Here is a 14,859-nt window from a genome sequence, read left to right on the forward strand (position 1 = left end):
GCTAATTTTTATGTATTTCACTGCTTGGTCTAAGAGAATAAATTGAAAGGATGGCTATGTGCTGATTTAATTTTCTCTCTGCCATCTGTTCTATCTCTACATCTCTATAATTATGAAAAAGCATGCATATGTTCTGCTACTCGAATGGAAATTATATGACTGAGCACTGACAGTAGCAGTTGAAGCCAAAATGACCGACCACTTGTATCAGACAGGATACACGCGGTCAGAGCCGGCGCCCCGAAGCAGCTCGATTGAGCCGTCAAGATACTGTCACAAATCAGTGCTCCATGCCCGCACGCTGCCCAAAAGCATCTCAGAAACTCATCGCTTACATGACCTCCAGATCATGTGTGCACTCAACCTGTACGGCGATTCGGCTGGATGCGGCTCATGGTTGCCACAAGTTGGGACATCATTGCTAAGTTTGGGACGGGATCCCCAGCGGGCTGGTTCACTCCTCTGCAGCTGCTCCCGACTTTCTCCCTGTCTTTCTGTCTCTGCTCCATTATTTATTGACCACTGCACATAGCTCAGTGTGTAGCAGTGTAACCCCAACCAAGGAAGGCTAAAGTAACTCAGTCGTGCAATGTTCATTGCTAATGTCTTAGCAGAGAGATGCCTATTGAAAGGTAGAGAAGAGCATTTTCATTAACAACAAACCCCCAAAATTTTCAGAATAAGTTCCTTACCTGAACTCCACCACATCATTTTTTTTTTTTTTTTCGGATCCAAAGTAAGGTATCTGGTCTGTGATGTAACAACAAAGTGCAGAACCTACTGTTCATTCAAGAAAAAATATTAAGCATCGAATGGAAAGCACTATTGCCCATCTCCCCACTGGACTGACTATTAACCTCGAGTAGATTGAAAGGTAACGAAAGTGCTTCAAACACAAAAGAGAACACGGTGCTCCGTTCTCAGATAGATGAAAAGTTTCCAGAGTAGTTTCCATGTTGTTGTTATGGACAAAACTCCATTGTGAACCTGAACAACTCAAGTGAGCACATCAGACAGACTTTACAACTCAGCACACTCGTGATGATACAAAGTCCTATGCTGAATGGAGACATGGCTAATTACTGGAACTTCACTGATCCTCTGTGATATCTGATGTCTGGTTGCATAAATGGCTGACCCATTTAGCCAGCTCGCCGTCATGAATATTTCTCTGGGTCAACCACCTCGTGAACTTTAGTGTGTGGATTGAAGCCACATTAATAGACTGTCAGCAAGCATGACAGTGGCCAGTGCACTGTAGGATAAATAATAGTGATCATTTAACAAATTCATTAAAGGTGCAGAAGGAGTCAAATGCAAATCCTCTTCACGAGGCTTAAGGCAGATATTCAAATCCCGGCAGCACTCACAGGGGTTTGTACACAGTGGAAATGTGACACTAGAGAAAGCTGTCATAGCCCTAACATCCCACAATCTTTATTTCTTGTTTCTGGTATTATTTCAGCAAAAACAAAATTATTTTTTTTCATGCTTTGATAAAGTGGGAAGCAAAGGTTTACTGGTGCCTGATTCTGATTAATAATAATAAAAACTTACAAAGTATTAGAAATAAATACTTTATTGACCCCTTGGAGAAATGACTTCTCTACATTTAACCCAGACTATTTATAGTAACCCTAAAATACAATTGGATCAGTGAGATGCTGTAGCGCAGCCTCCTGTGCCCCAGGTGTCAAAAGCCTTGCACAGAGACCGAGGGTAGTCACCTGTCAGCAATGGGATTCAAACACAGACTTGTTTCTTTAACCTCCGTGGCACCACTGCCCCCATACGCTACCCTACACTTTACCCGAGCCAGGGATTGAATCCCTCCCTACAATCTGTCTCAGCCAGAACAATGGCAAGCTGTCATCTCTGACCCTGGTTCTGCAGAGGTTTCTCCCTGTTAAAAGGGAATTTCTCTTTTCCACTGTGGCTTATACTTGCTCATGTGGAATTGTTGGGTTTTTCTATGTAAAAGTGCCTTGAAATTACCGTGTTGTATGGAATTGTGAATTGAATTGAAGCAATGTTAAACAAATGCCAGATGAAAAATTATTGGGCAAATAATTTTTGCCATGAAGAGTGCTCCCTCAGGTCTAACCAAATGACACTGTGGAACATAGAGCAGGGAACACACCGCCGAGCAGGGCACTGAAACACAAGCCTCTCTATCGCCTGAACAAAATCAATCCTTATCCTATAAAGATTATACATGGTTAACTATTTTTGTCAATACAGTGATTTCTAACCAGAGTAATAAAACTGGATATTTTATGTTCCCCCATTAAATTAGAGCAAACAAAACACACTCTGACCAAAGCATAACATTAAAAATTTGGAAGAGTTCCGATGTGAGTCTTCTGTCTGAGGCATGGACATTTGTGTTGCTTGAGAAGGCACGAGAAAAGTGTTCTTGTTTGTGATCAGGTTTGTTGTATCTGAAATACTGATGGGTTTGTGCTGACTTACTTGGATTTTGCTCCCCTGAATTTTTTCAATCCTGAACTTTTAGTGATCTCTTTTACCTGAAACCTGAACTAAAAGTTCTTAATTCCTATGAACACTATATGTGGAGAAATTCTGAAAGAAATGTACAAAAAAATTAGGCAGTTTTCTTTCGTTTTTGTTGTTGTTGTTGTTGTTGTTACGTCTCATTAAAAGCAAAGAAGGCTCTCTGCTGACAGGTGACTGATGAGAGGTGTGCAAAGCAACCCTGTGCTTACCTCAACAGCAGCCTTGGCTCGTTCAAACTCCTCCTCCAGGGACTGGTGTCTGGACAAGAGGGCGCTCCCCCACCGCTGCTCCTTCGTTAGCCGAGCCTGTCACACAAGACACATACGCACACATTTCATAATATAAACATTTATGCACAAACAAAAAACCGGCAAAACTGCATCTTTACTCAGCATGTCACCAAACACTCGAGTGCACGCACGCAGGCACGCACGTAAGCACACACACCACTCCACTCAGCCAGAGGGATAGACGGGTGGGGAGAGTGTGCAGGGTCAGCCGTCTCAGCTTTCTCAGGGACGAGTAAATATCCCTGCTTCAACAAAGCCTCTGACAAGCTTAGAAAGGCCAGCAGAATCACTTTTGTCAGCAGCCACCCCCTCCCAACCTGCACCCTCACACTCCTGCTCCTCATCTGAACAACATGCCGCTTATCTATCCTCTTTCAGTTTCACCATGCGCTCCAGCCCGGCCCACTCTCGTGCACCTGCACATGCAAAATCATAATATGATGATAGATTCTCAGATACAAACTTATATGTAAAACTATGCCGTGAAAATGGAAATTGACCAATTACACGCATGTGATTTAGCATCGTGAGAACGGGGTGCAGTTTACATGACTCCATTATTATTACATCTGCACATTAAACTGTGAGGGGTAAATGATTTTGAGATACCCTTTCATGCTTGGCTGTGATTTACTGTAAGTACCACAGGCAATGGCTATTCCAGGACTAACAAATCCATTAAAGACGCTGACACTGCTCCGCATGTGTATGGCCTCTGGCTTCACATGCCTGGCAATCAGGCCGGTCATTACCTATCTCGGCAAATTACCATTATACAAGATTAATTTAGGTTACCTAATGTCACTGTTAATGGACTGAGGAAATTGCCTTCTTCATTATTTGTAGATCTTATTTACATGAACACAATGCATGCAGTACCAACAGATAATGCTACCACATTTACATTGCTCTTTATGTTTTAAAAGAGATCTGCTAAAGAAAGAGACCATCCGAAACAAATGAACAGTTTTATAAAAGAGGCTTTGTGGCCTACTTGCACGCCTGGATTCATCAAGATTTCAGATTTTATGGAAAACATTGTTTTAGAGTAATGGCAGCATACTTTTTTTGTGTGTAGTTTTTGTTTTAAGAGGAAAACATAAAAGAATGTTGGTTTGATTACTTGTTACAGGTTTGTGGAGTTAAAACTGCATATTCTCACTTTTGATAATCACAAGAAAAAGAGCGTGTGGTTTGAAATCAGAAAACAGTCCACTGTGAGGACTCGACCTCAGAAGGGAGGCTGTACAACTACATTTACATGAGTCTGTCTTTGTCTTCAGAGAAGAACCTTGACTAGATATTACTTTTTTGGTCTTAGACTTGAACCCAACTATGCTTTCAAGGCCAAGGACACACCATGATACATTTGGTTTAGGGTCAGTTCTAGAGTTATGGTGTGAGGTAGGAACCGATCTGTAATGTTTTAAAGGGAATAAACATGATTGTCTGATCTTGGCCTGTCCCACAGGATGAGCCCCTGTTTGTTCCTGTTTGTGCTAAAAAAATGGAGTCTTGAGTTGTTCGGTGTGAGGCACGTGAGGCATTTGCAGTTGGCCACTGTCACTGTCATACAATCAAAGAAAATAAGAGAACATCCACTAATCGGGCAGAACATTTTATGAACGCATCTCACTACGCACAGTGAGACTGCTGCTGCAAGCCACTGCTCCTAAAACAGTCCTCATGTAGTTTTCAGCGAGGTAAAACACTGGATCGTTTCTGCAATCTCTTTTATATTGACATTTTACCACACTCTAACAATAATTCATCCCTCGTGACTCGTGATTCATCATGACGGTGAATTCATTCATCCTGATCAGTGGTGCAAGTCATGTGTACAGGAGGATGTTGTTCTTACCGCATATTGACGTAGGTAGTTGTTGCAATTAACCTCTGTGGATTTGAAGGTTGACTAAGTGTAACTAAACTTACTTGTACACAGTTTATACTTTAGTGTTCAGTATAAAGGTATTGGCCACATATCATGTAAATGAATGAGTCAAAAACGTAACGCTGTAGGTGTGTGTGTGTGTGTGTGTGTGTGTGTGTGTGTGTGTGTGTGTGTGCTCAAGAGGAAACTAAACCCACTCTTTCAAGAATCTCTGTCAACAAGCAGCTATGTAACTCCTGAGTGAAACAAATTTGGTGTGTATGTTTGCCAATAACTTCCCTCCATCTCCGACAGCTATCTTTAACCCCAAATCTATTATTTATCAGCGTGCTGAAAAGGTGATGTATGCTCAGCTGGCTTGGTGAGATCAACGCTAATGGGCTCAGAGTAAGACTGCTGAATAATTCATAAGCTATTAATCTAATAATGGTGTCTGGAAACAAGACCCCTTATGCAGACCTACACAGAGACATCAACTAAGGAGGAAAGCACTTGACATTTGGACCTCAAAGCACCACAAAAGAACAATCTCAAGAGTGTGTGTCAATTTCACAAAGGTGTATTTGACCTGAGTGCAATTAAGTCTTTTTGATCTTTAAAGTCAGATTTTATGAGACGGCGTGATGCTTTTCTACGGGTGCAAATGCACAGGTCTTTCAGTGTCATGTGAACGGATGCGTACGGAGGCTTACATGTCTTCCACTAATATACTGCCTGTTGAGCTGAAATGGAAGAATTGTAGGTGTTAGGACAAAAACACACACAATCACGCACAACAAGGGATACAAATATTAGATATAAAGGTTGATATTAGGACAACGTGCAGCTGTTACGCAAATTAAATTTAGGATTTTGTGATATTAATATACCATATATCAGTCAGAGCAATATATTTGAGTTGTGTGAATTTCTATTATGTTCAAAGAGTAAACACAGAGAGCAGTAGTGGTGATTACTGCCTATTTCTTTCACATTGGGCACTTACTTGTGATGCCAGGGCAGACTCCGGCTCCACTTTGGTATTTGCTTCCAAGATGTTCTTATTTGATACGTCGAGCTGACTTTTACAGTCTATGGACCTAGGAGGAAGCGAGAGACAAATGAGAGACGCAGTTCAACATGTCAACAATCAACATTTATTTATACATGCATTGCTCTTCTCAAGGGTTGAAGCCACTCTGGCTTGTTTAATACTCTTGTGCACCTGAACATGCATTGCAGCAGAAATTAAAACATTCTCCCTGTACACTTAATTATGTCTTTATTGAAGGTTGTCTTGATTTTTCAATTTATTTTGTTGAATGCTAGTTTTCTTGATTGAGGACTTTTATTTGCGAGAATGTTTTTCATTCCAGCCTGTGGCTTCAATTTTAAAGCAATTTGTTTGAGTGTAACAAAACCCAATCAGTAGGTGTTTATTAATTCTTTATGGGCTGGATGACTCAATAGCATTTCCATTCAGTACTGCCATCCAATTACGCACGACTGGTTTCTTTTATAAATCAGCATAGGCTCCATCTTTGAAAAATAAGCTCACTCAGAGTGAAATAAAAAATGACTCTCTTTTGGAGCATTCTTCAAATTGAGTGTTTTGGTTTGTTCTGCCAGATAAAGAAGAAACTCTAAAAGAGAGTACAAAAGAAAAAAAAAATCATAATTTGTTGTCTATTATCTAATTGTCTATTTAACTTAATAATATGATAATTATTTGTAGGAGACAATAAACTCATATTTATTTATTTATTTTTGCTATATTTTGATTTTTGTCTTAATTCTATGTACATAAACAACTCCATGGTTAGAATCTGAGCTCACCAAAAATAGACTATCTCACACTGCCAATCTTTTAGTGGGTGTCACAAGCCGGATAGGCAAGTCTAATATATACGGTACTTATATTTCTGCTTGCCAAACATTCTTGGAGGAAATTGTATCTTTAGCTGCTGGAATATCTTTGTATACAACAGCTTGTCTTTGTGTCTTTTATCACGGCTGTTTAGGGAGTGCACAACAGCTTTTTTCAAACTTTTTGGAGCTTTTTAGATAAAAACAGCCACCTGCTATGGTTGAGACTAATGAGAGGGAATACAGGGAAGTCTGAAAGCCAAAACTATAAACTGAGACAGGCTGAACAGGAACTTTTCTTTTTTTTTTTTTTTTTAACTCATCGACTTCTAGAAACAACTCAGCACAAAAGATTGTTTTTCTTGGCATGAAAATTTTGGCAAGTTGTTAAAAACTAGGCAAGGACAACATGAAGAACGTACCACAAAAACTCGCTGGATGAATTTTTGGAAGAACGCCGTCTCTCCAGTTTCCACTTTCTGTTTCCGTTCCTCTCTGGGTTGGGATTAAGGTCTTCCCATTTATCCAATGAACCAATGGTAACTGGTGACAATATTGAGATTATATAGAGAGACAATACAATAACACAAACCAGAACAAAAAAATGCCAACTGAATGCAAAGAGGAAATTGAGAACAACTTTATTTATTATTCACTTCAGCAAAATTAGCTATCTTGAAGATAACTTGTACTGTTTTCAGTTTTCTGAATTTGGAAACAAAAATACGTTTGCTGCATCATCAGACAGTTTCATGGATTAAAAAATACATTGAGGTTGAAACACTGACCAGTTTTTTAAAAGAAAATTAGCTAAATGAGAGCTGCTGTTTGCCAAAAATAAAAAAAAAAAACACGAAGAAAAAAAATCTTGTATATTATGCTTTTCTTTCATAATTCATTCATCAAAAAACGGTGTGACTCAGTCCGTATGACTACTTACAAGGGAAGGCTTTGACCTTTTTATCTGGCAAATATGAAATTAATTGACCGTGTTCTGAAAATGCCTTTAAAGATAATCACTATCATTATGGTTAATTGGCTCAATCCTTCAGTGGCTGATCGTGAGCGAGTGTGAGGTCTGTACCTCTGAGTACGATGGGACATTGTGTTGTTAGGGGTATTTAAGTGGGCTGAGAGGGCTGCAGACTTTGTATGGCTGCACATTCTTGATGTTAGTCATTTAGACTCACAGGGAAAAAATGGCCAGAATGTATTGTTACTGCCCTTTCCTCATTTTTATAAACAAGACTACAGAAGACAGAAGCTGTCACCAAAGCCAACATGGATTTGGTGGGTTGTTGTTACATTATTACAATAAATTACACAATATCAATCACTTACAAGAAAATACGAAAAGGAAATGTTCATTTTAATGTTAAATTCAATGAAGTGTAGTGCAAAGAGATAATCACTTAAAAAGATTATGTAAAATGTAAGTTTAAAATTTCGATGGTATAATAGGAGCAGCTTTAAGTTACAATATGATAATATTGCATAATAGCATAAGCATAATATTTCAGTTTTATAGAGCTGCTCACTTACTGGGTTATGTTTTTGAATTATCTTTTAATTCTGGTAGAGATTTATATTTCATGTTTTTTTTTTCATAGTTCACACAGATATCATGAACCATTCAAATTTTAGTTTATATACATTAGATTGGGCAAAAGAGCAGTCAGCTTAGCAGTCTGGTCTTCATCCACTTCTACTTTTCTTTACGCTCCAAAAATGACTGCTACATTGGAGAAAGACTCCACATATATGGTCAAGAATTCTGAATCGTGCTCAACATTAGTGTCTGTTAAAAAACAGTTGCAAGTACCAGCATTTTTAAAACTTACTTTGCCAAGTCTTGTAAGAAAGTTCAGTGTGAAGTGATGTGAACCAGAAACAAACTGCCCCCTGCAATTCACCAGGTCATTGACATTCGGGCAACATTCATGCAAAAGATCCAACATGCTAGATTAAAGTGATCCCAGAAGAAGTTTTTGGTGCTTCCGACTAGTGGTGAGTTGTCACCGTCCAGCGAGATCGGGGTCGCCATCATGTCGAGTGAGCCAGTGACACTAAAAAGATCTGCCCTATGAAATCTATTCGTGTTGAAATGTTGGATAGCTTCCAAATGTTTCAATCAATTCAGTAACATTTGATGCCTGCATCTGCTGTTCTGCATAGAGATTGAGGAATAAACGGTTTTAAAGGATGATTTTTTTGGTAAATACGTGTTTTGATTTGTACAAGCACTATTACCAAACACATCAGTATTCAGTCGCAATTAATCAAAGCTAACAAAACTCTGCTTTTGTTGACACCAAAATGAACAATTTTATGACTTTTTTAGATTTCTACATTTGTATACGGCTCACTGGGTGTCACTCAAGTGAACTGTAAACATCATGGTAGCGGTGGCATTTTATAATGGACCACTGTTGACCTTTGTTTTTCGGTTCTCTCCAAATTTGCATAATACACAATATCAGTGATTTGTGTCCTTTTGGAATTTTTATAAACGTAGCAGGTGTGTCTGGTACTTTTCACATGACAAGTATAAAATAACAGTCAGTACTCTGTGAGCTCAAACACTTAGCAGGTAATCTTTGGAAACATCTAGCTCAGTGGTCTGTCTGTACCTGAGTCTAATGATGCCCTCTCAGGGGTTCGCATGATTGATCCTGTGTGTTCGACCTCCACTTGGATCAGCTCGGTCTCATCAGTCTTTTTCCTGTGTGAGTTATTCTTCTGGGCGTCACTGCGGGATGACAGGGTGCTCTTCCTCTCCTTGTTGTTCCTCCTCTCTCCAGGTTCACTTAGATCAAGCAGGTCCAGGGATGAAGACAAAACTGTGAGGAGAGGGTGACAATGAGTTCCTACTTTCAAAAATGCTTTTGATTGACAAATTGACTGTGTTTCTATAAAGAATTGATAACACAATTTGGGTAAACAGAAGCCTCCAGACTTGCAAACAAAGATGTAAATGAGACAGCGTTACTGAAAACCTTTGCTCACTTCAAGGTGAAAAAGAAATATTTTCATTTTTTATGTTTAATGAACACTTAATTCATATAGATATTTTAGTAAATTGACATTTATTGTAAACATATTGTATGTTCAACTGACGTTCAGACAGATTTGAATTAAACTGAGTGCAATGCACAACACTTGAATGATCAATTCATTTTCAGATGAGACCAGCTGTGACAAGTACTCAGGCTGCAGCGCTGCCCTGAGGGTGGACATCGAGTAGAGTCGTTGCTGCTCTTTTTAAAAAATCTAAATATACTTCAGGCAACTGCAGTGTGAGCTGAAGATAAGAAGCTCTCCTGCTCGGTCGGGGGGGGTCCAACCCAGAACAGAGCCCTATCCCGCTATCATCATTTGTATCAACACTGATATTAGTAATGGAAATTATCATTATATTTATATATATCCTAGCATTAGTAGTAGTTGTAGTACTTATACATGTAATTGAACTATTATCTCAAGTTCTGTATTTATTGTTGCAGAGTGATGCAGTGTTCTTAACTCATGATTTCTGAATGTTGTTGCCGTAAATTTGAACCTTCTGGCAGAGCAAATGAAGACCCCGAGCATTTGTTATTATTTGAGATATCTTCAACCATGTGTCGGCAAATTCACAAACTCACTTCACATTTTGGAACTGACTCATTCACACGACAGACTGGACATCTTCACACATGCAACGTCAATCGGACTGCCACCATATCGTGACAGAAGGTTTTACAGAGTGGAGAAAACAGTCTTGTCTGCCAACATGGACACCCATAACAGTTCACCAAATGCTTTGCACAAAATTTGACAGAAGTTATTTTTGCATTTTGTACATTTTTATGATGCAACACAAGCAGTAACTATCTCTGGACAGACGGTTTTCTGACCGAAGCAATGGGAATATGCTGGCACTGGCAGTGTTGAACAAGTTACTTTGAAAGAGTAATTATAGTTACTAGTTACCGCTTCAGAAAAGTAACTGAGTTAAAATATTTTAAAAGTAACTAATATGCAAGCAAAGTCTTTTAATATGTCAAAGAATTTGGATCCCCTCTTAATGGAATTTTAAGATGCATGTTCAATTATTTATTGTAAAACTAAATATATGATTAACGAAATGAATGGAGACTTGACAGAACAAATTACAGGAAACGCTGTATTAATATAAATTATGTAGTGCTGGTAAAAATAACGCATCAGCAATTTCTGTGAATGTTTCCAGTATAGCACGTTCTGATTATTTTTTTAACGACCTGTTATTTTGAAAGGGCACCATTTCCATTTTCTGTGGCTAATGCTAAACTGCTGCACACGAGCTCATGATGTTAAAGAAAAGGTCGACCGATCACCACCTGATGGTGAGTTAGATTTGCTGGCGGAGAAGGAAACTGGACAGACTTGGCAGACCTAAACATGTTGTGAGGGTCTGTTGGGAATGTCTGGTGGAACCCTCTATCAGCAGGTTTTTCAACTCCCACCTCCGGGAGAGCCTCTCTCGTGTCCTGAGGGAGGGTAGGACATGAGTCCGAGTGGACCATGTTCTCCTCCTCCATTGTCGAAGCAGCTGCTCGGAGCTGTGGTCGTAAGGTCTCCGGTGCCTGCCATGGTGTCAACCCCCGAACCCGGTGGTACCGGAAGTAAGGTCTTCCGTCAAGCTGAATCAAGCTGAAGAAAGAGTCCTATTAAGTCTTGTTGCCTTGAGAGACTCCAAAAGCAGCTGACAGGTACCGGCAGGCCAAGCGAACTGCAGCCCAAGCGGTTGTGGAGGCAAAAACTCGTGTCTGGGAGGAGTTCGGGGAGGCTATGGAGGAGGACTACCGGTCAGCCTCAAAGAAATGTTGACAAACTGTCCAGCGCCTCAGAAGGAGAAAGCTAGCCTGACCAGCCATGACCAAAACGCGCTTCTCCAATACTGTACAAAGACGCGGTTTGGTCTGGGGTCACAGCGCCTATTCTCAGTTTCTCACAATTTTTTTATTTGTGTATGAAGGCAGCTAATTGGCTGAGCGGGGGCTAGTGCGCGCCCCCGTGCATGACGTGCAATAACATGCGATGGACCCGGGTATGTCAACAAACCAGAGGCGCTGTAGTCACGGGGCGGGGCGCTGCACGCAGCATTTGGGGATTTAAAGTAAATTAACTTAATTAAACTTAAATTGTTCAAAACTGTAGAAAGAGCAGACGCAAAAACACGATCGCCGTAGTCTGCCATGTTGAATGTTATGAACTGGGGAGTTCCCTCTGCTCAGTGTGACGCATGAGAGAGGCCGTGCTGTAATTGGTCCGCCGCCTTACGGGACGATAAATTATTTGCTAATGCTCCGGGTCCAGTCCCTTCGGCATCCAAGCAGCATGTAACGGATATAGACCAGGACCTGGCTGGTCAGGCCAGGAGAAAGCAGGTCTCCACCAACACTGCTTACAGTGGAGGAGCTGCTGACCTTAAATGGAGATATCAAACCAATCAAATTTGATTTGTAACTGTAGAGAGCATTTCTACATTTGTTTAATAATAATAACACACAATGGATGTATGTCAACAGATGTCTGTACTTCAATTTAAAACGCGCCTTTGAATGATCAGACCTCTCTGTGGCTGTATCTCTGTCATGTCACGTGACACACTTTGTATCAATACAGTTCCTTCTTTCTGTATGATGACGTTATTTAGAATGTTCCTGACTGAGCAGTTGGCAACAATGTATCGGTTTTAAAGCAACATTGTTTTTTTTTTAACAAAACACAGTGAAGTGCTTCATATTCAATTTAATTACTAAGCATTTAATACAAATATTATCATTATTTCACATTATACACTTTCATTTATATCATCATGACATTGTAGTATGGATAACAGAACTCGTCATTCAGTTCAATTTAGCTTTATTTATATAGTGCCAACTACAACACAGTCATTTCTTATAGATAAAAACCAAACAGTTCCACATGAACAACTGTGACTGTGGAAAAGAAAATGGACCTTCTATTTAGGAAATCAAATCAAAATCAAATCAAAATAGGCTCCTGGACAGATATTACTTGTTTTTTTTTAAAGCAGGAGAGACTGCTGATTAATGTGCTCAAGAGATTTTTTTACGACAGAAGGAGGAACAAAATAGGTAGAACTAGTTCAGTGTGTCCAATGTAGAGTCAGTGGTGTAGTGTTTAGCAGTCAAATATAGTAACAATAATACCGCTGGCTGGATCATGAACTCTTTGTAATTTCTCACTGTGTGCGCATGGATTTTTTAATGTCACATTATGCACATCTTTTATATGAAGCACTTCTAGCTGCTGGATAAATGCTGCTTTTTGCATTATTTATCATTTGAGTACTTTATTCTAGCCAGAAGCTTTGTAAGCCAAACACAGTTACATGGCAGTGGCAAGGAAAAAAATGTCACGTCCACACAAGATGACAAATATAGTACTTGAATGAAACAGCACTTTTATTCATTGGTTATTTTACTAAAATGTAACACTTTATTGCTCATCTCCAAGGACCCTGACTGTGTCATTTGTGCAAAGTGAGCTCAAAAGTACAGGCAGACAACTCCATAATTGGCATGCTGCTGTTTCATGACAACCAACCGAGAGCATTTGTTGACTGAAATCTCTGAGTAATTAGAGCATATGCTTGTCTTTCATGCCTTTTTGCTCTTTAGATGACAAGTACAATTACAAATCAAGGGAGATGCACTCATGATTTCAGCTGCCTCAAGTAGTTTTTGCATTGAAAAGCAGCACGAGCTGTTATGAAAAGGCCTTGATGTCAGAAATGCTTTGCCACCCCAGGGCTTCCTCAAATGACAGAACTGGGAAAAGATAAGATACACAAGAAACGTTCTCCTCATAAAGACGATGCTGCTGCACAAGAGGCGAAGTGATGACCAAAAAAAATGAAGATGATGAGTAAATAAAGATAAGAATGTACAAATGTACAAGACACTCACACACACACACACACACACACACACACACGCACACACACACACACACACACACACACACACACACAAGTACACACGAGCACACAGGGTGGGGTAACAGCATTTGCTATCTTGAAAAAAAGGAGTCTAACTAGAAAAGAAAGTAAATGATAAATTAACTGGATGAGGAGACTGCATTAACAAAGCTATTGCAGAAATAGCCTATACCAGAACAGTTCCACGTTTTGACAATAGATTGCTGTCAGTAAATAACAACAATGGAAAGCGAAAAAAAAAAAAAGAAAAAAAAAAAAAGAAGAAAACGGATGTATTTTTGAGTGTGACGTCCATTGAAATATCAATGACTGAAACATTTAATTTCACACTAAAAAGTCACAGAAACTGGTGATAATCTTTTGAGTAACATCTTCCAAATGTATTTCAAGCCAAAGTCTATTCTAACTGCAGAGTACTTCTGATTCCAACAAAATGGTGCTGGCAACACCCCCACCCCCCACCCCAGCCAACCCCACAGAAAAAGATGACAAATGCTCTCTAAAAAGCCTGTGATGTACCAAACAATAAAGAGAAAATGCTGAGAAACCAAAAGCACATTCACCTTTTTTTTTGCTTGTTTCTTGTTTTAAACAACGTATACTACAAACAGGAAGAAAATTGTGACTTTTCTCAACAGAACTGTCCGGAAAACCAGTGAAAATGCAAGTTGGTAGGTATTCATATGTACCTCTGTTTCCTGTTTCCCTTCACACAGAAGAACAGAAAAACAGAGACCAATCAGCTGTGATTCCCCTATCTTTATCTACAGGGGATGCTATACCTGCTGGACAAGATCATATTACTAGTCAGCTGTAGAGAAGAGAAGTGGAACTGGATAGTTTAAAAAAAGAGAACGTGAAAAAGGCTGCAGAGGAAAATGTTCAACTAGGGAAAGAACCTGTTTCTTCTGAGAATGGAACCACTTGCAGTAAATGAGAGGCATATTTGTTTGAGGATGGATGTGGAGAGATTGAGAAAAAGCTGGGGTGCAGAGCAACGTGAAGCCAATCTTCTAATAATCCATTCACATTAGGAGCTAGCTATCTGTCTACAGACCAGGGATGCGTCTTCTGAAGGGCGATAATAATAATACCACCAAAGTTTAGACTGATTCTGCTATCAGACGTGCATAGCAGACATACAGGGATAGCAACGACTGGAGCCAAGGTTTTCTGTGGTGGCCTGGTCTTGATCAAAACATAGAGAACTACGTGCCTTACATGAGACTATACTGAACACACTGCTGCAGCACCACTTGGTCCTTGGTCATCGGTTACAAAACTGTTGGAAATGGTCCATGGTGACTATGCTGACAGTC

The 14,859-nt window shown here is 39.7% G+C and overlaps 1 protein-coding gene across 3 annotated transcripts in view; it reads right to left on the reverse strand.

The window, feature by feature from the left end:
- The window catches only part of pex5la (peroxisomal biogenesis factor 5-like a), an 89,909-nt gene that overhangs the window by 17,244 nt on the left and 57,806 nt on the right, over positions 1-14,859 (reverse strand). For 2 of the 3 annotated variants that reach the window (XM_030082702.1, XM_030082700.1), the window contains 5 exons: positions 9,177-9,386; positions 6,969-7,089; positions 5,687-5,780; positions 5,394-5,423; positions 2,727-2,822 (listed from right to left, as the gene is read on the reverse strand). In XM_030082702.1, coding sequence (XP_029938562.1) covers positions 2,727-2,822; positions 5,394-5,423; positions 5,687-5,780; positions 6,969-7,089; positions 9,177-9,386 — 551 coding nt within the window. The remainder of the gene's footprint in view (positions 1-2,726; positions 2,823-5,393; positions 5,424-5,686; positions 5,781-6,968; positions 7,090-9,176; positions 9,387-14,859) is intronic. The other variant, XM_030082701.1, reaches the window with a different exon arrangement.

This window comes from Salarias fasciatus, chromosome 23, assembly GCF_902148845.1.
Source record: "Salarias fasciatus chromosome 23, fSalaFa1.1, whole genome shotgun sequence".
NCBI lineage: Eukaryota > Metazoa > Chordata > Actinopteri > Blenniiformes > Blenniidae > Salarias > Salarias fasciatus.